The sequence below is a fragment of the Lagenorhynchus albirostris genome, chromosome 15 (assembly GCF_949774975.1).
Source record: "Lagenorhynchus albirostris chromosome 15, mLagAlb1.1, whole genome shotgun sequence".
Lineage (NCBI taxonomy): Eukaryota > Metazoa > Chordata > Mammalia > Artiodactyla > Delphinidae > Lagenorhynchus > Lagenorhynchus albirostris.
The window spans coordinates 43483542-43508567 of record NC_083109.1 but is presented as its reverse complement, the minus strand read 5'-3'; the positions used below and the strand labels follow the sequence as shown (position 1 = coordinate 43508567).

The 25026-nt window shown below is 49.8% G+C and overlaps 1 protein-coding gene across 1 annotated transcript in view; it reads right to left on the bottom strand.

Moving 5' to 3' along the window:
• Positions 1 to 3705: 3705 nt before the first annotated feature.
• NINL (ninein like) overlaps positions 3706 to 25026 on the bottom strand; it is a 107152-nt gene continuing 85831 nt past the window's right edge. Inside the window, exons 16-23 of the mRNA XM_060122365.1 lie at positions 24074 to 24333; positions 20166 to 20270; positions 17863 to 17932; positions 11602 to 11760; positions 10794 to 10907; positions 7913 to 8083; positions 6556 to 6669; positions 3706 to 4611 (exon numbers count right to left, since the gene is read on the bottom strand). Coding sequence (XP_059978348.1) covers positions 4420 to 4611; positions 6556 to 6669; positions 7913 to 8083; positions 10794 to 10907; positions 11602 to 11760; positions 17863 to 17932; positions 20166 to 20270; positions 24074 to 24333 — 1185 coding nt within the window. The 3' untranslated portion in view covers positions 3706 to 4419. The remainder of the gene's footprint in view (positions 4612 to 6555; positions 6670 to 7912; positions 8084 to 10793; positions 10908 to 11601; positions 11761 to 17862; positions 17933 to 20165; positions 20271 to 24073; positions 24334 to 25026) is intronic.

Genomic DNA, 25026 nt, shown 5'->3' with positions numbered 1-25026 from the left:
GGGGCTGGGCTTCACCCACAGCATGGAGTTTGCCCACCCCTGTTCTATTCCTTGACCTCTGTAGTGATCTTCATGATTTCCTTCTGTCTGTTTACTTTGGGGTTAATTTCTTCTTTTTCTAGTTATTTAGGGTGGAAGCTGAGGTCGGTGATTAGAATAGTTCTAGAAATAGATAGTATCTAGTTTGCTCCAAATTTCTACTTTTTCTTATTTGTCTTGGCTGTGCTAAGTCCTTTGCTTTTCATATGAAATTTAGGGTCAGCTTGTCAGTTTCTGCCAAAAACAGACCTGGTAGCATTTTGTTTGGAACTGCATTGAATCTGTGTATCAATTTGGGAAGAATTGACATCTTAACAATATTGAACCTTTCAGCCCATAAACAGCCCAGCTATTTTTGTCTTCTTCCTTTTGTCTCAGCAATATTTTGTAGTTTTCAGTATACAGGTCTATCATATCTCTTGCCAGCATTTCATAGTTTTGATGCTGTTGTAAATGGTATTGTTGAATTTCAAATTCTAATTGTTTATAAATAGAAATACAATTGATATTGAACTTGTGTCCTGCATCCTTGCTAAACTCACTTTTTAGTTCTAATAGCTTTTTTGTAAATTATATCAAGTCTTCTACGCCATGGTCATGTTTTCTGTGAATCAAAAGTTTTATTCCTTCCTTTCTAATCTAGATGCCTTTTATTTCTTTTTCTTGCCTAACTGGACTAGTTAGAACCTTTAGGAGAGTACCGGATAAAAGTGGTTTGAACAGAAGTCCCTATCTTGTTCCTGATCTTAGGTGGAAAGCACTCAGTCTTTTACCATTAAGTATAACATAACTCTGAGTTTGTTGTAGATGCCCATTATCTGGTTAAGGAAGTTCCCTTCTATTCCTGGTTCACTGAGAGTTTTTATCAGGAATGGATGTTGGATTTTGTCATATCCTTTTCTGCATCTGTTGAGATGATCATAGAGTTTTTGTCTTTTAGTTTATTAGGGTCATCAAACTTTATTTTAGACTGCAGTCCACATAGTCTCTGTTACAGCTGCTCAGTGCTCAGTTGTAGCACAAAAGCAGGCCATGGAGCTAGCTTTCACATACAGCATGAAATTTGCCAACCCCTGTTCTTCTATTCCTTATTCCTAGTGATGTTTATTATTTCCTTTCTTCTGCTTACTTTGGGTTTAATTGTCTCTTTTTCTAAGGTGGTAGCTGAGGTCACTGATTTCAGACCTTTTTTTTATGATGCAGTTACTTAGTGCTATGAATATTCCCCTAAGTACCACTTTTACTCCACCCCCACAAATTTTAATGTTTTCATTTTCAGTTAATTCAAAATATGTTCTAATTTCTTCATTGCTTTGTGGGTAATTTCAGTTTCCAAATATTTGGGATATTCCAGATGTCATTCTGGTCTTAAATTCTAATTTAGAAGAACCTACATTTTTTTTTTTTTAATTTAGTGGAGTAGAGTTGATTTACAATGTTGTGTTAGTTTTAGGTGTACAGCAAAGTGATTCATTTATACATATACATATATTCATTCTTTTTCAGATTCTTTACCCATATAGGTTATTACAGAATATTGAATAGAGTTCCCTGTGCTATACAGTAGGTCCTTGTTCGTTATCTATTTTATGTATAGTAGTGTGTGTATGTTAATCCCAAGCTCCTAATTTATCTCTCCACCCCCCCCACATTTCCCCTTTGGTAACCATATGTTTGTTTTCAAAATCTGAGTCTGTTTCTGTTTTGTAAACAGAATTTGTATCATTTTTAAAATTAGATTCCACATATGAATGATATCATAATGTTTGTGTTTCTCTGTCTGACTTACTTCACTTTGTATGATAATCTCTAGGTCCATCCTTGTTGCTGCAAACGGCATTATTTGTTCTTCTTTATGGCTGAGTAATATACCATTGTATATATGTACCACGTCTTCTTTATCCATTCCTCTGTTGATGGACATTTAGGTTGCTTCCATGTCCTGGCTATTGTAAATAGTGCTGCGTTGGGGTGCGTGTATCTTTTCAAATTATGGTTTTCTCCGGATATATGCCCAGGAGTGTGATTGCTAGATCATATGGTAGTTCTATTTTCAGTTTTTTAAGGAACCTCCGTACTATTCTCCATAGGCTTGTACCAATTTACAGTCCTACCAACAGTGTGGGAAGGTTCCTTTTTTTCCACACCTTCACCAGCATTTATCATTTGTGGACTTTTTGATGATGGCCATTCTGACTGGTGTGAGGTGATAACTCACTGTAGTTTTGATTTGCATTTCTCTGATAATTAGTGATGTTAAACATCTTTTCATTTGCTTTTTGGCCATCTGTATATCTTCTTTGGAAAAATGTCTATTTAGATCTTTTGCCCATTTCTTGATTGGGTTGTGTTTTTTTTGACACAGAGCTGCATGAGCTGTTTGTGTATTTTGGAGATTATCCCTTGTTGGTCACTTTGTTTGCAAATATTTTCTCCCTTTCTGTGGGTTGTCTTTTTGTTTTAAAGTTTCTTTTGCTGTGCAAAAGGTTTTTAAGTTTCATTAGGTCCCATTTGTTTATTTTTGTTTTTATTTTCATTACTCTAGGAGGTGGATCAAAAAAGATATTGCTGCGATTTATGTCAAAGAGCGTTGTTTTGTTTTGCTTTTTTAATTTATTTTTTGGCTGTGCTGTGCTGCTTGTGGGATCTTAGTTCCCCGACCAGGGATCGAGCCCAGGGCCCATGGCAGTGAAAGAGCTAAGTCTTAACCACTGGACCACCAGGGAATTCCCTAAGAGTGTTCTGCCTATGTTTTCCTCTTAAGAGTTTTTTCTCTCTGGCCTTACATTTAGGTCTTTGATCCGTTTTGAGTTTATTTTTGTGTATGCTGTTAGAGAGTGTTCTAATTTCATTCTCTTACATGTAGCTGTCCAGTTTTCTCAGCACCACTTTTCCCCATTGTGTATCCTTGCCTCCTTTGTCATAGATTAATTGACCACAGGTGCGTGGATACAAGAACCCACTTTATAGTGTTGAGTCCTCCTATCCAGGATCTGATCTTTCCATCTATTCCAGTGGTTTAAGGTTTTTCGCATTCAAGCATGTACAATGACTGTACAGACAGAGAGTGGGGAGGTGCAGCAGCTTCAGGACAGCAGTTGCCTCCAGGAAGGTTGAATGCAGTAGAACAGGGACTGCGCTTTTATCCAAAATGTTGTAACAATGTTTTTAATACATCTGAATGTTTATGTAATACATATGAATGTTTCTTATGAAACTGTTTTTCTATATCTTTGAAATATTTTATAGTTTAAAAAATACTTAGGGGCTTCCCTGGTGGCGCACTGGTTAAGAATCCGCCTGCCAACGCAGAGGACACAGGTTCGAGCCCTGGTCTGGGAAGATCCCACATGCTGTGGAGCAACTAAGCCTGCGCGCCACAACTACTGAGCCTGTACTCTAGAGCCCGCAAACCACAACTACTGAGCCCGTGCGCCACCACTACTGAAGCCCAAGAGCCTAGAGCCTGTGCTCCGCAACAAGAGAAGCCACCGCAATGAGAAGCCCACTCACCACAGTGAAGAGTAGCCCCTGCTCGACACAACTAGAGAAAGCCCAAGCGCAGCAATGAAGACCCAATGCAGCCAAAAATAAATAACAACAAAAAAACACTTAGAAATCAATTTTAATAGAAAAGAACTTTTATTGCAAATACAGTGACTCTTCATACTACAGTAGTTTACTCTGATAAACCAAATGGCCATAATTTATGTATATTTTGGATATAAAACTATACTTTTTTTTTTTTTTACATATAATATACTTTCCAGTGTGATGACACTTCAATGAGGAAAAGATTGCATTCACAATAGAAACCATCCTCCCTGAGTCCACAGCCCTAAAATAACAAGCACTGTCCAAACATCCCTGCAGTGGAGCTGACCCCAACAAAGGGGCTTCCCCTCCTCTACCCCTCATCGCCAGTTGACAGTCACAGGAAGTGAAGCATTTCTGGAGTGTCTGTATCCACCCACTATGGAGAATGCCAGTGACTCAACCAGAGCAGCAACAGTGAAATGGCAGAACTGCAGAGCCCTGACTTTGCATTTTAGTCTCTGTAGCCAAGGTCAGAAGTCAAACATTAAAACTATTTTACCATTTACCTTGCTGAGAGCCCCCATAACCTGTTCCACTAGTAAGCAGCAAATTTAGGAATTTTACATAGGGACCACTAAAAAATATATAGTCTTTTCCAACATGTCTGTTTCCCCAGCATCTGGCACATAGTCGACCTTCATTAAATGCTTGTGGGGCGAACAGAGAGTCATAATCCTCATCTGTCCAGGGGTGTGCGGCCAATGAGCCATAGAAGTTACGGCATCACAGTGGTTTACTTTTAAAAGATGTTCTTTGAAAATGAACTCCAGGAAGAAAAGCAGTCTACACAGAGAGAGATGCTGAAGCGATCTTACTGAGTAGTTTGTTGAGAGCTCTAACTCTTTCTTCCAAGAATCGGGATTTTTTCTCAGCACCTCGTTGCTTCTCTTCAGTGACCTGAAGCGCTTTCGTTAGGTGAGCATTTTCCACATAGAGCTCCTTGAGCAGCAAATCAGATCGTGTATTCTTTTCAAACTGGACAGGGGAGAAAGCCACACTGCACTGTGAATCTAATGCAGAAATGCCACGCTACCAGCTTGCCCCTCCCAGTCTTCCACGTTGTTCAAACCACAGTTTGGGGATTCTTAACAAATTGGAAGCAAATATTGGATGTAATGACAATTTTTGTTATCCTGGCAGGAGAGAGGAAATTGAGAATCTCATGAACTACGTGGTAGAGAAAACTTAAGCCAATTTTGCACAAATTGATTTTTACCATAAAATGAAGACAAAAAGACCAAAATCTGTAGGCCTCAAAAAGGAAGGAAATTGTCAAGAGTACCCAAAATGTTAGGCTCATCTCAGTGTGCTCTGCAGGCCCATCCCGTCACCCAGGACACAATGAGGCACTGTGGTCACTACACACACAGCAGCTGTAGAGGCAGCTACAGAGAGGGGGAGAGGAGAGGCCATTGCTGCCCTAAAAGTTCTACTTGGAGCTACAGGCCACACTAGTCAGGATGCTAAGACACAGGGGTCCCAGATTTGCGCTTCGTGAGTCAGCACTACATACATTCACTCAAGTAGTTAACTGAGCAGCTCCGTTGGCCAGGTGCTGCCCTAGCAACAGCCCTGCTCTCACAGGGCATGTATTCCAATGGAAGGAGACCAGAACCAAGCTCGCAGTTTTGGATGGTGGGACTGGTGGTGGACCAGTGTTGGGTGGTGGGACCTGCTAACAGAAAACCCAGGAGGGCACGCACAGCTGAGACTGAGGTGAACAGAGAGGGCTTCTCTGTACGTTGACATTTGGACAGAGAGCTGAATAAAGCACCGGGTAAGTCAGCGAGGCTGTCCAGCATGGACATTGCACGCAGAGCTAGCACATGTGGGGATGACAGGAATGGCCAGGAGGCCTGTGAGGAAGTCAGAGCTGCCATGCTGGCTGGGCAGGGGGCCAAGGGGAGGGGAATAGGTCCTGCAGAACCTTGAAGACCACTGTAAAAACTGCCTTTTACTCTGAGGGATGTGGAAAGACTGGAGGTTTCTGAGCGGAGGAGGGCCAACACCTCCGTCACATTTGAAGGTGACTGTTGCCGCTGAAAGCACATCAAAGGAAACAAGGACACCAGCTGTTAGGACCCAAGAGATGGGGGCTCTGTATCCCACGCTGAAGGCCTAGCTGAAGGATGAGATGGGAAGGGGTCCATCAGGACTCCAAGGTTTTGGACTTGGGCGGGCAGGTGAGGGCACAGACAGCTCTGAAGGACTCCTGTAAAGAGGAGCAGAGAGCTGGTAGGACCAGGGCTCTGGAAGGTGGTACTGAGACAAGGCTCCAGAGGAGGGAAGGGCTGGGGCAGCGGGGATGGGACACAGGCACATGCATTTCTTTGGGCACTTCTGGTCTTCCAGTGAAACAAGCACACAGCACAGCTGAGGGGAGAGGTGCTGGAGGTCAGAGACAGGAGGGAAAGGGCCCACCGCAGAGGGCAGTGGGGGCGAGGGTGTAGTTGGGACAGCTCCCCGGCCACCCTGGCACCTCCACGTGCAGGAAGGAGCCTCAGGATTCACCTGGGGTTTGGGTTGAGGTTTTGCCAGGAGTGACTGCGGGAGTCACCGAGTCTGACTGCTGGGAAGGAACGTGAGGACCAGGGACAGAGAGGGTGGGAGGATGGCAGTGCCGGCAGGGGAGGGGCTGCAGAGATGCGGGGGTGGTCAGGAGCCGGTGGCCTGCACAGAGTGACGCTGCCCGGGGACCTGCAGCTCCGGATGCCGCAGATGAACCATACTTGACTGCTATGTAAGAAAAGTATTTCTACAGATTCTCATGTTTCATTTCCTGTAGCTCCAAGTAGAACTTTTAGGGCAGCAATGGCCTCTCCTCTCCCCCTCTCAGCGATTCCACAGGACATGGGGTTCTCTTGGGTTATGTCTCCCTGATCAGCTACTTGAATGCCCAAACGAGGCGTCATCACTCACCTGCTCTTTCAGCTCACGCACTTTCTCTTGGAGGAGCGCTTCCACGTTCTTCAAAATCATTTCCACCTCCTCCACCCGCTCTTCTGCGGCTTTCAGCTGTTTTTCATGTGCTTCCTGCACAAAAGGAGGTTAGAGACGAACACTGTACATTTTAAAAAGAATCATCACGGGTTTATTTACTTTAGAATGGAAATTAGCTGAAGTGTGCAAATCTGAGTGTGTGGATAACCTTTCATCCCTAGAGGGACGGTTAGAAATGTCTCACAAGCCACAAAGCTGCATTTCTCATTGCAGTCTAAGCAGATCAGCAGACTGCTTTGTGCTAGGATTTGTCCTTTGAGTCCTAAATGACTCAAAGGTGAGTTTCCCCAAACACGTTAGTCTTTCTAAAGGATTTGACTAAATTTCTTTGTTTTGTCAATAATCTCTCACAGCTTAACTGTCTCTCCAGCATAACGTTTTTGCACAATGCTGAAAGGCTAGTCTTCATTAGAATTTGTTTTACAAACGTCGAATTTCACCCACCTTTGCAGGCTTGCGCCAGTTCCTCCCTCGTGAAGGTGCCTCACCCTCTGGCCCCACCCCCACCCCCACCTCACGAACTCTGAGGACCAAGATGTGCCCCGCAGGCTTACACTTTAAGGTGCTCACTCACTGGTGCCTGAGAGGGTGCTTTGAGGTGGGAACCACTGCCACCAGAAGTTGACAGAAACGGAAGCACAGAGAGGTTAACTGGCCTGAGGTAGCTCGGCTGGGGTAGTGCAGCCAGGATCCAGATCCCTGCAGTGCGTGCTCTGAGCCACTGTCCTGCTGCCCTTTGAGGCTGAGACTCTGCTTCTATGTGCCTAGATGCCTAGGGCAGCACCTGGCACACAGCCGGGCTCCCCAAGTCTGTGCTGTCACTGCGCTGACCTCTTGTCCAACCGCCCCCCACTCCCTGGCTACCTTTAAACATGCCGAGCACAGCCCACCTCAGGACCTTTGCATCTGCCTGTACTCTCACAGGGCTACACAGGCAGGGACCCTGCCCATCACCTCCCTCACGGCCCCTCTAGCACCATCTTTCAGGCCTGGAAGCGGGGACAGTGTGTGTGGCTGTGTGGCTGGCTGCAGACACATGCAGCCCGGAAGACAGACTGGGGGCTTTGGGGTGCCTTCTGGGTCAGCTGCTCAACGCCCCCCAGTTCTCAGGGAAAGTTGGGTCCCATAGCTTCCATAAACCAGTCCTCACGTAGTGGGACATCTGCGGGGCCATCTTCCCCTGGGCACCTGGGCAGCTTTTGGCTACGTCACCAGAGAGCCAACCTTACCCTCCCCGTCACCCTCAGCCGGCCCTCGGGCCCCTGTCCTCACTTACCCGTTCCTCCACCTGGAGCTGCCGAGCCGCCTGCCGCTCCCCTTCCAGCAGCTGCTGCAGCTCAGCCACGCGGCCCCGAGGCACCAGCTGCTCCATCTGCTCCTGCAGCTGCTGGACCGCGTGGGCGTGCTGGGACTGGGCCAGCCTCAGCCTCGTGGTGGCCCCGTACAGCTGCCCGGGGAGAAGGCACCCAGTGTTGGGGTGACTGCCCAGAGCTGCCGGGTCACTACCAGGCACAGAAGACTGCATCCCTACCTTTAAGGTCACCCCACAAGGAAAGTGTCTGCAGCAAAACCCACGATTCCTAAAGAGCCCGTTTAGCTGAATCCTGACGCCCAGACTCCACGCAGCTGGCGCTTCTGCACAGTGAGAGCCAGGAAGGCCGGCCTGTAATCCTCCACGTGACCTCCCGCCGGGTTACGTAACCTTCTGTCATGTTTACCTTCCGGGTACATTACTGGGGTGTAATTCCTTTAATACTGTGACCCACGCCAGCTGTGTACGGCAACCTTCCTCTAAGTGAAGAGTTCACGCTCCTGACACCTGGCTGCGGCCGGGGTCCCAGAGGTGGGTTACACAGTGATCAGCGAGGGGCTGGGAGCAGGTGTGGATGGACCTCAGCACCCGCTCCCTGGGCACAGAACCCACTGGGGCGTTGGTACCAAGCTGTCCAGAGCCTGGCCACTTCCCCTGACGGACCACCTGGGAGGCCGGATCTCAACACCACTTCTATCACTTGGACTCTGGCAGCTTCGTCTGGAACACACAGAACTTCCCTGAGACCCCACAGACAGGAGAGGCAACAGCTCTGCCAGGGGTCCTGCCGAGGGCAGGCTGGAGAGGAGGGCGCTGGCCATGCCAGGCAAGGGCGAGGCTGTGAGCCCGCAGCCCCACTTCCCTCACCGTCCCGTGTCACTGCGTGTCTGACGGGTCCCCCCAGAGACACACCCATACACACGGGTCCAGCAGGGCAGCTACCGTGCTCTTTGGGATGAAGAGAGGGGAGGATAGTTCCCACACACCCTCCACCAGATGTAGCCTCCTCCCGACTTTCGAGATTCAGATGGTCACTCTGCAGTCACTCTGGCCCATGTCTGCGCCCCCACCCACCCGAAAGTGCTCTTCACACCCCCTGCCCAGGTTCCTCGCCACCCGCTCTCCACTTGGCTGGGTGGTACATCAGCACCGCCCGACTGAGTGCCCTGAGCCCCCTCCTTGTGAAGTGAGGTGCGGGTGCAGGCTGGGCTGCCTCCGGAGAGCCCTGCTCAACTGCCACGTGAGGAGGGGGATGTCCCCAGAAGAGCAGTGGGGCCACTGCAGCCGGGAAGCCAGGGCCTTCGCGTTCTGGATGCCCTCAGACAGCAGCCCCTCCTGCCCTGAATCCAAGCTGGACTGGCAGAATGTGGGGAAGTGATATTCAGAACTCCTGGGCACCGGCCTCAGAAGCCTAGCCACCTGTATGCTCTTCTGGGGGCACCTGGTTGCTGTACCTCGAGAACCCCATGCCGTGGAGAGGCCGGTGCGGGTGCCCCAGTCCATGGCACCCCTGTAAGTGCCCTCTTGGACGCCTGGCTCCCCTGCTGGACCTGTGACCTTGGAACCACTCATGGCGCACCGGTGACCACTCCCTCCCTCCCCCATGGCTCTGTGTGCACCTCACCTCCACACACCCAGAGGGTCCCTAGGTGCCCTGGAAGCTCCTTACTTCCCTTCTCCACTTTCATACAGGTGTGTTTCACGGGGGTCCTCGTCTAAAGCACAAAAGGGGACGCCAGCTCATGTCACAGCAGCCTGCCTAAGTGCAGTATCTCCTGCCGTGACGGCGGCTGAATGTTGGGCAGCCCAGCGGGCACGGAGACCTCCGGCAGCCCAGCCCTCCTGCCAGCAGATGGGTCTGACTCCTTAGCCTCAAAGGCTCAATCTAGCCCAGGCAATTTCTCAAGGTTCCTTTGGCACTAAAAGTAGAGAAGGGAGCCCCCAGTACGTGGCGGCACCTCGGGGAAAGTGCCTGCTTACGGCGGGGGGCTGAGCCCACAGGAGCCTGACAGCACCTCATAAGGCCCCGGTGGGGGGTCCCGCACCCAGACCGACCCCTCTGCAGCCCCGGGCCATCTGAGAAGTGACTGTTCACACCAGGTGACCACAGCCAAGTCCAGGAGTCAGGCCAGGGGCCAGTTGGGGAACCTGGTCCAAAGGCTGGGCAGAGGCATGCGGCTTAGAGACCCTCTCCCACGGCCCTTTTCCCGCTGCTGTACCCTGGCCCTCCAAGCACACCCCAGGTCTGAGTCCACACTGGGCCCGTGGCCCTTAGGGCACCTCACCCTGTCACCTCCCTTCTCCTGTTCAAACTCCTCAGAAGAACCAGCCCTGTGTCCCTGAACCTCACGCTGTCAGGCACCCGCCGTCCCTCCTGGGCCCACTCTGCTCACATATGTTTGTTTGTACCAGACCACGAACTCCCTGCCTCCCCTGAGCCTGATGCGCGCTGGACAAATGCTGCGGCAGGAGAGCAGGTGGAACAGCCACAGGTATGTGACACCTGGGCTCCACTGGGGGCGCGGAGCGGGGTCACCTCGGGGGCTGCTCTGCCCTGTTGGCCTGGACCTCAGAGGCCACCTGCCGCGTTCCCTGGCCCCTCCATCTGTAGAGGGCACACCTGGAGGCACTGCTATGGCCTCCTCCCCTCGTGAGGAACAGGCGCAGCTCTTCACTTGAGTTCAACCCGACCCTGGACTGAGCCTGACTCAGTTGGGCCTGGCGGATGCCCAACTAGCCGGGTGACCTGAGGCAGACCAACGATGCCCCTGGCTGGACTAGTCCCGGCCAGGCTGTCAGAGGCAAGGCTGACCCCTCCCGGGCTGGGACCACCGCACACACCCACCTGGTCCCGACTCTCTTCAAGGGCCTCTCTCAGCTGTGACTGTGCCAGTCTCAGGCTCTGACGTTCCTGAGTCACGTGTTCAAGTTCAAGTTCAAGTTTTTGGATTTGGTTATCCTGTTTTTTAAAAATCAATTTCACAAGTATAAGAAGTATCTTAGCAATGTGATACACGTTTAATGCAGAAACTTCAGAAAAGCAAAAATTACAAAATTCAACTCATCCATGATCCCAGCAGCCCGAGGACCCCACCCGACATTCTGCTGTATCTCCTGGCCCTCCCTCCACACGCACGGACTTCTGTCACTAAGACGTTGTATGCTGTGCTTTCCCCCTCTTATTATATCTTGAGTGTTAAATACTTTTCAGAAACATGGTTTTTAATGGCTGCACCATCATTTACTGACTAATTCAATACTGTCGATGATTTAAAGCTGATTCCAATTCTGTTTTGCTATTATAAATACCACAGCAATGAAAATACTTCCAGCTAAGTCCGTACACAATTTTCAGTAAAGTTCCCACTAGCAGAACCATGAAGCCAGAGCGCACGGACGTTCTTGATGCTCTTGACGTATATTTTGCCATACTGTCCTCCGGAGAGGTTGTACCAACTTACTCTCCTATCATCAAGGTTTAATTCCTCTCTACTACTTTTTCTAGATACCAGGCTTTGTAAAAGCTGCTTAAGTCCACATATTTTCAGGGCTTGCTTGTTAAGTCCCTCCCTTTACCTCTAGGCACATCAGGGCTGTTCCTCATCTGTTTTAGGCCAGCCTGTCTGCCCCTCCCTGCCGCGCCGGCCACTCACCTGCAGCTCCTCCCGGCATGCCGCCTCCTCCAGTCTCTGTGTCAGCAGCTGAACAGTGATGTGATTCTTCTTGCTCTGGGCCTGGTGGGTGGAGGCCTCCTCTCCCAGCTGCAGGACCCTGTGGTTGAGCTGGGACAATTCATCCTTGCATTTCTGACTCTAGAACAAAAAGGAATAAAACACAGATGAAAAAGTTTTTTTTGTTTTTTGTTTTTTTGCTGTACGCGGGCCTCTCACTGTTGTGGCCTCTCCCGTTGTGGAGCACAGGCTCCGGATGCGCAGGCTCAGCGGCCATGGCTCACGGGCCCAGCCACTCCGCGGCCTGTGGGATCCTCCCAAACCGGGGCGCGAACCCGTGTCCCCTGCATCAGCAGGCGGACTCTCAACAAAAAGTTATTTTTTTAAACCAACAGCATTCCAGGGTTCTCAACCAGGGACACTCTTGCTCCCCGAGGGACGCTTGGCAATGTCTGGAGACCATTTTGGTCATCACAGCTAGCAGGGTGGGGTTACTACTAGAAACTAGTGGGTGAGGAGCTCAGCGTCCCCAGAGTGATGGGCTCTCTGGCCACGGGGCAGAGGATGAACTCTGGTCCATCCAAGAAGCAGCAGGCTGGGCACCAGGGGTGCTCACAGCGCATCAACATCCAACCACTGCTCTGGAGAACTGGCATGGTTTTCTTGTTTCTCCCACGGTTATTTCTAACATTATCTTAAGCAATTTGAAGGGAAAAAAAAACCCTCGTTATACTTGAGGCACGTGATTCTCTTCAAATCACTGTCATTAAACACAAAATCCGAGGCTCTCGGTGGGGGGAGCACACTGATAAAATCTCCCACTTTGCGGGCAGCGGATGCTGGACCCTGGACGGTGTTGCCTGGGATGAAACAGCAGCCAGCAGGTGACACACGGAAGTGCGTTATTTCCAACCGGCTGTCACACACCTTCACACAAACCACGTTTCGCTCATCTGCTTTTCCTCAGCAGCCGCTCTGGAGGCCGAGGGTCTGCAGCCCTCCGTGCCTCAGAGCGGCGTCCACACACAGCTGTTGGGCGCGTCACTGTCGCCCCAGGGCCGGATGTTCCCACCACATCAGCCAGGCGCAGGAAGAAGCCGGCTGGGGCGAGAGCTATGGGTCTCTCCAGGGGACAGCAGAGGTCTGAGAAGCCAGAGGTGACAAAAACACTCCCAGAGGACTTCGCTGGTGGTGCGGTGGTTAAGAATCTGCCTGCCAGGCTGCACTGAATCCATCTGGTTGTGCCTTCCACACACACACACACACACACACACACACACACACACACACAGAGGCATAATGATTGATTACTTAGAACGAGTTCCTCTAGGATGACCTTTTCTTCTCTAAATTAGTGTTTTCTTTAAATTTAACCTTCAGTTTTGAGTCACTCAGTTGGCTGTTTCATCATATGATTCTTTGGTTGTCTCCCAGTGATGCCAGATGGGATCAGCACAGCCCCAGGTGCTAGTTGCTAATGCCTATAAAATACCACCCACCCCCACAAAGGAGAATCATTTAAGAGTTCTTCGGACTTCATCTTCAAAAGTAGCCAAAGAATTCATGTGACAGGTTATCCCAGAAAATCTTTTGCAGTTAGTGAAATTAGGGTATAACTAAGAACATTCGGAATACTACACACACAGTTTAGGTGATCTTGGTATAGTGGTGGGACAGCAGTAAAGTAATTAACATGTACATGCTCTGCTGGGGGAGACTAAAGGGAAAGAGGTGTTCAGCCTAGAAAAACATTTCTCAGTGGATTTCCTATGAAGTCAATGTGTCTTGGGTTTAACTTTGAAACAAATTAAAACATTTAAAAACTGACTTACTAGCATTTGTGGATTTCAGATTGAGACCCATGTAAAAGCAGTGCTTTATTCTGTGGAAAAAAAAGAATCCACCAGCTGATGCAGGGGACATGGGTTCGATCCCCAGTCCGGGAAGATCCCACATGCCAAGGAGCAACCAAGCCCGTGCACAACAACTAATGAGCCTGTGCTCTAGAGCCCGTGAGCCACAACTACTGAAGCCCGCGCGCTCTAGAGTCCACGTGCCGCAACTACTGAAGCCCGTGTACTCAAGGGCCCGCGTGCCGCAACTACGGAGCCCGCGGGCTGCAACTACTGAAGCCTGTGCACCTACAGCCCGTGTTCTGCAACAAGAGAAGCCACCGCAATGTGAAGCCCACACATGCAACGAAGAGGAGTCCCCGCTCGCCACAACTAAAGAAGGCCCACGCATAGCAACGAAGACCCAACGCAGCCAAAATAATAACAATAATAATAAAAATTAAAAATAAATAAAAACACTCCCAGAAAGAGTAAGAGCTCAGCAAGGTGTCAGGACACAAGGTTGGCAGGTGAAAATCCACTGTACTTCTATGTCCTGACAGTGAACACGCAGAATCCCATTTCTGGCTTCTGGTCTGGCCTGTAAAGAGCTTGGAAGTCGTCACTCCCATCCTCCCAACAAGAAAAAGCTGAGTAACTGAAAACTCAACCACTCTTCTGAGACCCATCAGAGAACTGAGGTCACAGGGCAAATCAATGCCCTGAAAACTGGAGAGACGGGCAAAGAGAGTCACAGCTCACCAGGAGCTGACGGCTGGAGCCCGAAACAAAGTGGCTACTGTGGGCGGAACTGTGTCCACAAACTCTCGGCTGTGTCTGGAGACGGGGCTTGCAGCAGGTAATTAAGGTTAAATGTGCTCAAGAGGCGGGGTCCTAATCTGATAGGACAGTGACTTTATGAGAAGACACAGTGAGAGGGCATCGTCTGCAAACCCGGAAGAGCCTCGCCAGAACCAAGTCAGCCTCGCCTTGATCTTGGACTTCCGGCCTCGAGAACCGTGAGGCAATAAACTTCCGTGGTTTAAGCCACCTGTCTGTGGCATTCTGTATGGAGCCTGAGCGGACTAAGACAGTGACCATTCTGAAGTACACAGAGCGCTCTGTCCTCCTGCCCTCAAGGGAAATGTCCTTTTTACCAGATCAGAACCAGCGTGGGGAAGGGGATACCCAACTGCAGCCCCCTCTGAACTTTCTGACTCAGTACACACCCATCAGAGTGGCTAAAATAAAAGAGTGACAACACAAGCGTGGGCAAGGATGTAGGGAAACGATCAAGCACACATTGCTGGCAGGAACGGAAACTGTTACAGCCACTCTGGATAAGCGTTGGGCAATTTCTTATAAAACTAAACATGTAACTACCATACAACTCAGCCACTGCTCTCCCGGGCATTTATCCCATGAAATGAAAACCTATAACCACACAAAGACCTGCCTGAGAATGTTCACGGCACCTCTGTGACAGCCCCAAACTGGAATCAGCCCAGCCATCCTTTAAAAGGTGAGCGTTAAAACAAGCTGTGGGTGACTTCCCTGGTGGTCCAGCGGTTAAGACTCCGTGCTCCCAAGGGCCCGGGTTCGATCCCTGGTCAGGGAACTAGATCCCGCAGGCCACAACGAAGATCCCACGTGCCGCAGCTAAGACCAGGCGCAGCCAAATAAAGAAATAAATATTAAGAAACAGAACAAAACAAGCTGTGGGACATCAATGCCTTGGAAAAGTGTCCAGCGACAGGAAGAAGCTAACCGGGGACACACAGCCGGGAATTATGGTATGTGAGAAAAGGCAACCCCAAAGTTCGTATTCTGTATTCCTTTTGTACCACATTTTGAAATGACACAATTTTGGAAATGAAGGGCAGTTAGTGGTTTTCAGGGGTTAGGGGCTGGGGTAGGTGGGCAGGAAGGCGGTGGGTGTGGTCATGAAAGAACAACGTGAAGGATCTTTGTGGAGCTGGAGCTGTTCAGTATCTTGACTGTGGTCATGGAGACACGAACCTACACAGGGGATAAAATTGTATAGAACATGACACACACACGAGTACACAAGTAAAACTGGGGAAACCCGAGTAAGGCGCGTGGATTGTATCAATGTCGACATCTTGGTCGTTGATATTCATTATGGACTGATCCCTGCCAATTCACATGTTGAAGCCCAAACCCCCAATACCTCAGAGTGACTGTATTTGGAGATGGGGTCTTGAAAGAGGTGATTAAGGTAAAATGAGGTCATATGAGTCCAATATGATGGTGTCCTAATACGAGATGAGGACACAGACACATCCGAGGGATGACCACGTGAGGACACAGGGAGAGGACAGCTGTATACAAGCTGAGGAGAGAGGCCGCAGAAGAAACCAGTCCTGCCCTGATCCTGGACTTCTAACCTCGAGAACTATGAGGAAATAAACTTCTGTCGTATAAGCCACTCACTCTGTGGTACTTTGTTATGGCAGCCCTAGCAAACTAACACAGATAATATTATACTATAGTTCCATATAATGTTACAACTGGAAGAAACTGGACAAAGTGTATTTCTCTGTAATATACTTCTCATAACCACCTGGGAGTCTGCAATCATCAATACTAATTTCAATTTTAAAAAGAATTAAAAAACAAAAACAAGAATGACACATCCCAGCTTCTGTGCTTCAGTCCAAAAGCCAGTAAGTGAGACCAAATACAGAAGGCATTTACTTATGGGGCAAAGGGAGACCAGTGTGGAGGTCAGTGCTGAGTGAGACAAGGCATTTACCTGCAGGGTAAAGGGATTAATCAAATAGTTAAGTAAATCTATTGAAGATGAGGAAACCAGGTTTTTCATTGCTAGAGGCAAGAGTTACAAATATGGAAAGGGAGAAAACTAGAATTATCCCTGTGATGTTGGAATTGCAGATAAGAGTTTGAATTCATGGTTTTCAGTAGGGAGATATATAAATAAGTATACCTGAAACCATGTGCATGTGAGCATAATAAATATATGTATACACTCCCTAGCTCTATGCACTGACTGCACCTGGACATAGCGATGCCAGGAGCCGTGAGCACTCCTAGTGCCCAGATCTTGGTCTCAAAATACCATTCGGAACTAAAAGTCACCAAGGGCTCCTTGGAGAAATGACTGCTTCCAGGACTGGGGCAGGGAAGTACTAGATGAACCTGGAATATCGTGAGGCACCAGAAAGTGAGGAAGTGTGCAAAGAATGACCAGGACCTGTCAGGAGGACCCAGAACTCCCCCTGAGGGGGTTCTTATTGGCCAAATCTGGGACAATCTGAGCATGAAAATAAATACTGATGGTAACATATTAATAACCCATTGAATAAAACAGGAATCTATGATAGTAACATAATGATGAATAAATAAATGGAGGGCTTCCCTGGTGGTGCAGTGGTTAAGAATCCGCCTGCCAATGCAGGGGACACAGGTTCGAGCCCTGGTCCGGGAAGATCCCACATGCCATGGAGCAACTAAGCCCGTGCGCCACAACTACTGAGCCTGCACTCTAGAGCCCGTGAGCCACAACTACTGAGCCCATGTGCCACAGCTACTGAGCCTGTGCTCTAGAGCCCATGCTCCTCAACAAGAGAAGCCACCGCAATGAGAAGCCCGTGCACCACGACGAAGAGTAGCCCCCGCTCACCGCAGCTGGGGAGAGCCCGTGCGCAGCAACGAATACCCAATGCAGCCAAGAATAAATAAATAAAATAAATAAATTAAAATAAATAAATAAATGGAGAGAAGAAAAAGCTCTTCCTTACACTAGAACACCAATTAACAAATATAAAAGGAAGCTGGGATTAGTCACCAACTGGCCACCATCACAGTAATAACTGACTCCACCAAGAAACAGAGGATGCTAAAACAAGGGGGTGAGAGTTTGATGAAGAACAAGATATTCACATCATGTCAAAGCATTTCCCCATAAAATATTCAGTAATTACCAAGGGGAAAGCACCTTTGTGGAGAAGCCTGACCAACACCACCTGACCAAGAATCTAAGTTGACGTCACTAATACTTGTGTCCCTGGACTGGATGGGATGAGAAGGACACAGCATCACTTTGGGGATATTCACACATAATCTGAATCCAATCACAGGGAAGCACCAGATACACCGAAACGGCCACTTGTAGTCTTCAGAAGCACCAGGTCCTAACAACAAGGACAGGTGGACTGAAGCCACACGAGGTCCTGGGCTGGCTGATCGGGCAGTTTCACAGTCACACTGATTTCCTAATCTGGGGTGGGAGAGGGCTGATGGGTCAGCAACTCACTCTCAAATCTTTTATAACGAAGTTCTGTGCTTCCTTCTTGTAAGCTTGAAATTATTTCAAAATAATGGAAAAGGGAGGGTGGCATCAGCTTCATGCCAGGTGTCAATACTTCACCTGTGTGCAGAGCTCTTCCATCTCAGAGCAGGCCTTTTCCTTCTCTCTCTTTAAAAACTCAACTTCCTCCCTGTTGAAGAAGCAAAGTTAATAGTATCACTGACCACTCATCGCTCACGGTCACCTCGGCGGCTTGGATTCGTACACCTGCTCCTGGGACCCTACAGCCACTGCTCTGTCACTGTCCTACGCTATTGCTGCTGCTGGTCCAATCGGATCCCAGCTTTGGAACCAGAGGAACCCTGACAGCACTGTAAGAACAAACCCTCCAGGACGTTCCTCAATCACACACGTTAATCTCTCTAGCACATGTGACTGCTCTTCACACCCAGCAGCATAAACACCAACACAGGCTTACATTCACTGACATCTGAGGTCATAGGGGGTCCCAGCACCAAACTTAGGGAAAAATGGTTCCTGGAGGGAAAAATCTTTCAGATTTCAGAACTGCTGTAACGTAACAGAGATCGCTTATTGACCATCCACTTTGGATCCCAGGCTTTCACCATCAGGAACTTTAATCAAACCAACACCGCATTCTCGGCAGTTTAGAGCCGAGCTCATCTTGAATGTCATTAAAAAAAAGCCAAACAAACCGTCCTTGGATGAGGCTCTGATGGTGAAAGCAGAAATCCACTGACAGGCAACCCCGAGCCTCCGCCGCAACACACACACACACACACACACACACACACACACACACACACACACACACACACACACACACACACACACACACACACCCCTCCTGCCTCAGTGCTCAGGCCCCCGACCCCTGACTCACACACACACACACACACACACACACACACCCCTCCTGCCTCAGTGCTCAGGCCCCCGACCCCGACTCACACACACACACAGACACACACACACACACCCCTCCTGCCTCAGTGCTCAGGCCCCCGACCCCTGACTCACACACACACACAGACACACACACACACCCCTCCTGCCTCAGTGCTCAGGCCCCCGACCCCTGACTCACACACACACACACACACACACACACACACACACCCCTCCTGCCTCAGTGCTCAGGCCCCCGACCCCTGACTCTCACACACACACACACACACACACACACACACACCTGCCTCAGTGCTCAGGCCCCCGACCCCTGACTCTGACACACACACACACACACACCCCTCCTGCCTCAGTGCTCAGGCCCCCGACCCCGACTCACACACACACACAGACACACACACACACACCCCTCCTGCCTCAGTGCTCAGTCCCCCGACCCAACTCGGACACACACACACACAGACACACACACAGACACACACAGACACACACACACCTCCTGCCTCAGTGCTCAGGCCCCCGACCCCTGACTCTGACACACACACACACACACACCCCTCCTGCCTCAGTGCTCAGGCCCCCGACCCAACTCTGACACACACACACACAGACACCCACACAGACACACACACACACACCCCTCCTGCCTCAGTGCTCAGTCCCCCGACCCAACTCGGACACACACACACACAGACACACACACAGACACACACAGACACACACACACCTCCTGCCTCAGTGCTCAGGCCCCTGACCCCTGACTCTGACACACACACACAAACACACACACACACACACACACACACCTCCTGCCTCAGTGCTCAGGTCCCCGACCCCTGACTCTCTCTCACTCATACACACACACACACACACACACACACACACACACACACCTCCTGCCTCAGTGCTCAGGTCCCCGACCCCTGACTTTGACACACACACACAAACACACACACACACACACACACAGCTCCTGCCTCAGTGTTCAGACCCCCGACCCCTGACTCTGACTCACTGAAATCGACAGACCAGGAATGAACCTCGGAGAAAAGCACAGCTGAAACCCTTATCGGAACAAGAACAAACAGATTCTACTCGCCCAGAAAGGCTGCAAGAGTATCTCTCGCCCCTACGAGAACGCTCGATGCCTCCCCCGAGCCTGAGCACGATGAGCACTTCTGCAGGGTGACCAGTGTCTGCGGAGCAGCGTCAGAGGCACGCGGGCCTGCGCTGGAGCTGGCGGTGCTGACCCGGTACCTCCTACTTCTGCGAGCGAGGAGCTCAGGAAGGAAGGTGGCTGCTGGCATCTGCAAGGAGGCCCGAGCCCCGCTGTGCCTGGCAAGGCTGGTCAGAGGGCAGCACGGCTCTCCTGGAACGCGGGTTATCTGTGAACACGTCCCACTTTCTACAGCAATGCCTTCTACGCTTACTCTGCGAAGAGCGAGCCCTGTCAGGGACCGGGGTCGGGGTGGGACCGTGGAGACGGCCCTTACCTCTGTGCAGCCTCTGTCCTCCCTGCAGCTTCAAGCTCTTGCTGGATCCTCGTCAGCTCATTTTTCAAAAACGTGTTTTCTTCAGAGAGCCCATCCAACTTGATCCTGCATGAGAAATTCAAGAAAGGATCAAGAGTGGGAACTCCAGAAGCTGGTCACCCCCACGCACTCCAGCCTTGCAGTGACCCTGCAGCCGCACTTCCCCTTCCCTCGATGAGGGCGCAGGACACCACTTCCTTCGCTCTCCTGTATCCCGTGTTAAGCTGCTCTGGTTTGCATCTCCCTAGAGATAAGCTATAGAAGACAAAGCTTTCTTAGCTTCTAAAACGGCCACACAATCAACAACTCCCTGGTGTATTCAGCACCTTGGATCTTTGTGTTCACAGCTGGCCTGTTCCTGCATCTTATAACCTCCACTGAAACGTGAGTGCGCCCATGGCTGGCACCAGTGCAAGATGCTGGGTGAGTCCTCGCGAGGTCACTGCAAGGAGAGTGGCCACCTCCTCCACCCAGGGGACTCCAGCACAAAGCTGAGGAACACAAGGACTGGGGAGGCCGGATCCCAAGGGAAGAGTGCCGCCATCCTACACCCTGAGGTCAGTACCAGGAGGAGCCTGGGACGATGCCCGGCTCAGTGGACAGAGGGTAACCTGATGCAACATGGAGCCTTCAGGGGGAAAAGCAAGTACCGACAGTGGCTGCCGGGACCAAGTCTGCCCGGAGCCCCCCTGGCTTCCGATGCTCTTAGAGTCTCCCTGGGAAGGTAACCCCATCGATGTGTGACACACGAGCAACTGACAAGTAAAGATCACGGGGAGGCAGCCTGAAACCCACGCCTGCTGCCCAGAGAGTCTATCCTTAACGCATGTTGGTCTTGCGGACATTTATTCCCCTAAACAGGTCTCTACCTGGCATTAGCTTCTTTTCAATCTAAAAGTACTCAAAGCCACATGACCTCATATGTTTATGTATTATTCTTATAATGTCAAGCATAAGTATCTCCTTCATAAGCATAAGTACCATTTCACTTTTCCTCATGAGGAACTAGAGAGAAAAATAAAGACATAGAAGTCAACGGAATTTTCAAAGCAGCAAAGGATTTCAAGCAGGGGAGTGACACAAATGAGGTCTGTGTTTTGAACTGTCATTCCGGCTCCACGATGGAAAACAAATTGATTCAAGGCAGGTGTGTGTGTGTATGTGGTTGGCAGGAGATTCTGCCTCCAGCTTCGGGGACCTCAAATAAGATGGCGTTGCTCCACCCCAGCTGCCCACACTCACCAAATAACCAGAGCAGAGCTGATCATCTAGTGTGTGATGTCCTCACAGAAGGTAATGGAAACCTCCAGGGGTCCCCAAACAAAAAAAAACCCGGAAGCTGAAACCAAAGCCATGAGCATTAAGCAACACAAAAATGGGGTTACCCTGAGGCCAGCACCTACACCAGTGTGGAGAAACCACACCGTGGATACATGCACTGGGCCAGTGCCCTGGAAGAGGTTAAAGTGGTCTCAGATTAAGAGGCTTCCAACTCTTGGCAAAAGCAAAGCACATCCTTTCTGCAGGGAGCACCCTCTACTACAGCTCCCAGGATTCCCAGAGATAAACGTCACGTAAGCATGAGCTCACAATCAAAGATCACCACAATATATGTGGAAAAGGACCCCCTATGAGAGTCAGAAGAAGCCAGAACAACAGAATTAGATCCTGTAGGAACCTCAGATACTGGAATTATCAGACACAAACTAAGGATAAATATTATGAAATGTTTACTTAACTAAAAGATGGAAATTTTAAAAGGGACAAGCAACAAGAAGCTGTCAAAAATGATCAGACAGGACTAACTAAACAGAATTTTGGAAAATAAGAAGTCAGTGTCAAAAGAAAAGCTCACTGGCAGGATGTGCCATAGACAGAAAAGAAGTCGGAGGTAATGAAAGAGAGGCTAAGAAATGGAGGAGGAAGGATGCTCAGCATCACTGAGCATTAGAGACAAGCAAATCCAAACGACAATGAGGTACCACCTCACACCAGTCAGAATGGCCATCATCAAAACATCTACAAACAGTAAATGCTGGAGAGGGCGTGGAGAAAAGGGAGCCCCCTTGCACTGTTGGTGGGAAATGTAAACTGATACAGCCACTATGGAGGACAGTACGGAGGTTCCTTAAAAAACTAAAAATAGAACTACCATACGACCCAGCAATTCCACTACTGGGCATATACCCTGAGAAAACCATAATTCAAAAAGAGTCATGTACCAAAATGTTCATTGAAGCTCTATTTACAACAGCCAGGACACGGAAGCAACCTAAGTGTCCATTGACAGATGAATGGATAAAGAAGATGTGGCACATACATACAATGGAATATTACTCAGCCATAAAAGAAATGAAATTGAGTTATCTGTAGTGAGGTGGATGGACCTAGAGTCTGTCATACAGAGTGAAGTAAGTCAGAAAGAGAAAAACAAATACTATATGCTAACACATATATATGGAATCTAAAAAAAAATGGTTATGAAGAACCTAGGGGCAGGATGGGAAAAAAGACATAGACCTTCTAGAGAATGGACTTGAGGACATGGGGAGGGGGAAGTGTAAGCTGGGACAAAGTGACAGAGTGGCATGGACATATATACACTACCAAATGTAAAATAGATAGCTAGTGGGAAGCAGCCGCATAGCACAGGGAGATCAGCTCGGCGCTTTGTGACCACCTAGAGGGGTGGGATAGGGAGGGTGGGAGGGAGGGAGATGCAAGAGGGAAGAGATGTGGGGATATATGTATATGTATAACTGATTCACTTTGTTATAAAGCAGAAACTAACACACCATTGTAAAGCAATTATACTCCAATAAAGATGTTAAATAAACAGATAGATAGATAGATAGTTAGAAAGAAATGGAGGAAAAGTGAAAAGACCTAACATCATACATCCAGTTGTAGAGGACAGTGAGGGGAGAAGCAATAGTTTACGAATAACGGCTGAGAGTTTTTCATAGGACACAAATCTATACATTCAATAGACAATGTTTTCTAAGTAGGATAAGTAAAAAGAAAACCACACCTATGTTCTACGACCCAACAATTCCATTCTTATGTATACCAGCACCCAGAACAAAAAATGGGGCTCCCCAAAGCCCCCAGGGGTTGCCACTATCCTGACTTGGAAAAGTGACCCCTGGGGGACTTGTGCTGGGGACACAGATATGTCCAATTCATCAACAATTCTTCCAACTGCACACACGTGTGTATTTTTCTTGTGCGTATAACACTTTAATAAAAAGTTAAAGAATACACACCTAAACATACCAAAGAAAACCCACAGAAGATGGAGAAGTTAATAGAAGCCAGAGGATACAACTCAGATCACCATTCTCAGGTTCTAGGGTTCAGTCCCACTGACCCAGACTAATGGCCTTTCCTGTTATTTTGGGGCTTTTAGGCCTTTTATCCACCTCCCCAAGGACCATGAGATGACAGACGATGGAGACCGTGTTGCCCTTGCTACCAGGCGAGTCAGAGGCAGGAGGTAAACTGAGTCAAAATTCTACAAAGCAAAGGGCTTCAGGGCCTAAGCCCTAGTTAATACGTATTTTTGAAGTCAGAATCTTTGGGAATTCCCTGGTGGTCCAGTGATTAAGACTCCATGCTTCCACTGGAGGGGCATGGGTTTGATCCCTGGTCGGGGAACTAAGATCCTGCATGCCGCATGTGCAAAAAACCGAAAAGTCAGACTCTTTGTAAAATAGCCTGTCCTTTCAGGGCTCACGTGTCTGCACCAACAAGAACCCCTCAGGTAACAGCCATTGTGATGCTCAGCCGTTTGCCCAAATCCAATTTCAAATTCGGGTTCTGAGCAAGAAACCCTGGACGCGAAATCCCAAAAGGACGTGGTGCCGGACCTGACCCGCTGCAGCGCCTCCTCCAGCTGGTCCCTCTCCTGGGCCAGCTGCCGCGCGTGGCCCCGCTCCAGCTCCACGGCCCGCTGCAGCCGGTCCCGCAGGCCTCGGACAGCCTCCTGCGACTCCTGGTGCAGGGTCGCCAGCTCGGCCTTCTGACCCTGCAGCACGCCAACCTCGAGCTTGAAGGCCCGCTCCAGCTCCTTTCTCTCCTCCGCAAAGGCCCTTTTCATCACCTCCATCTCCCTTTCATAGTAATTCACCTGGGAAAAGAAGCGTGAGTGATGTCAGCCAGGGGCCCCTAAACATGATCTGCCTGACGATACAAGGCTGCCCGGCACAGCATCCAAAGAGCGGGGGGCCCGGCCTCAACGAGGTGCTGGGGCCTGTGAAAGGCTCCCCAGGGCCCGTGTGGCCGCCTGCTTCTGTCACGTCCCGTAACCTTCACTGCGGCCTAGGGGGGCAGGCCTGGCAGGTGCAGAAAGGCTGCTGGGGGCCGAGCTGGGCTGGGGGCCTGGCAGCAGCAGCAGCAGGAGGGCAGAGGGGGGACAATGCCTACCGCGAGGCCGCAGTGGCTCTGAACCCCCTGGAGACCTGGCGGGCAAGGCCACAGCAGGAGCCCAGGGGCAGGACCACAAGGAAGAGGTGGCCCCATCTCGCTGGCAGTGACACCTGACGAGACGTGGGTACCGTCCCTCAACAAAACCCACCACAGTTGGGTCATGGAGCTGGAGGCATGTTCACCCAAGAAGACAGGCCTGGCCAGGGTGGCCGGGGAGCCCCCCACGCAGGGCAGTCCCAGGGTGCTTCAGCTGGAACAGAGCTGGGAGCTGTGACTCCCCAGCACAGAGTAAGCAGGGAGGTCTGGCCTCAGCGCAGCCCTCGTGACGCTGGGATACCACGACCCTGCTCCTTCCCATTAGTAGCTATACCTTCTGTCCTGCCTGCTTCCGAAG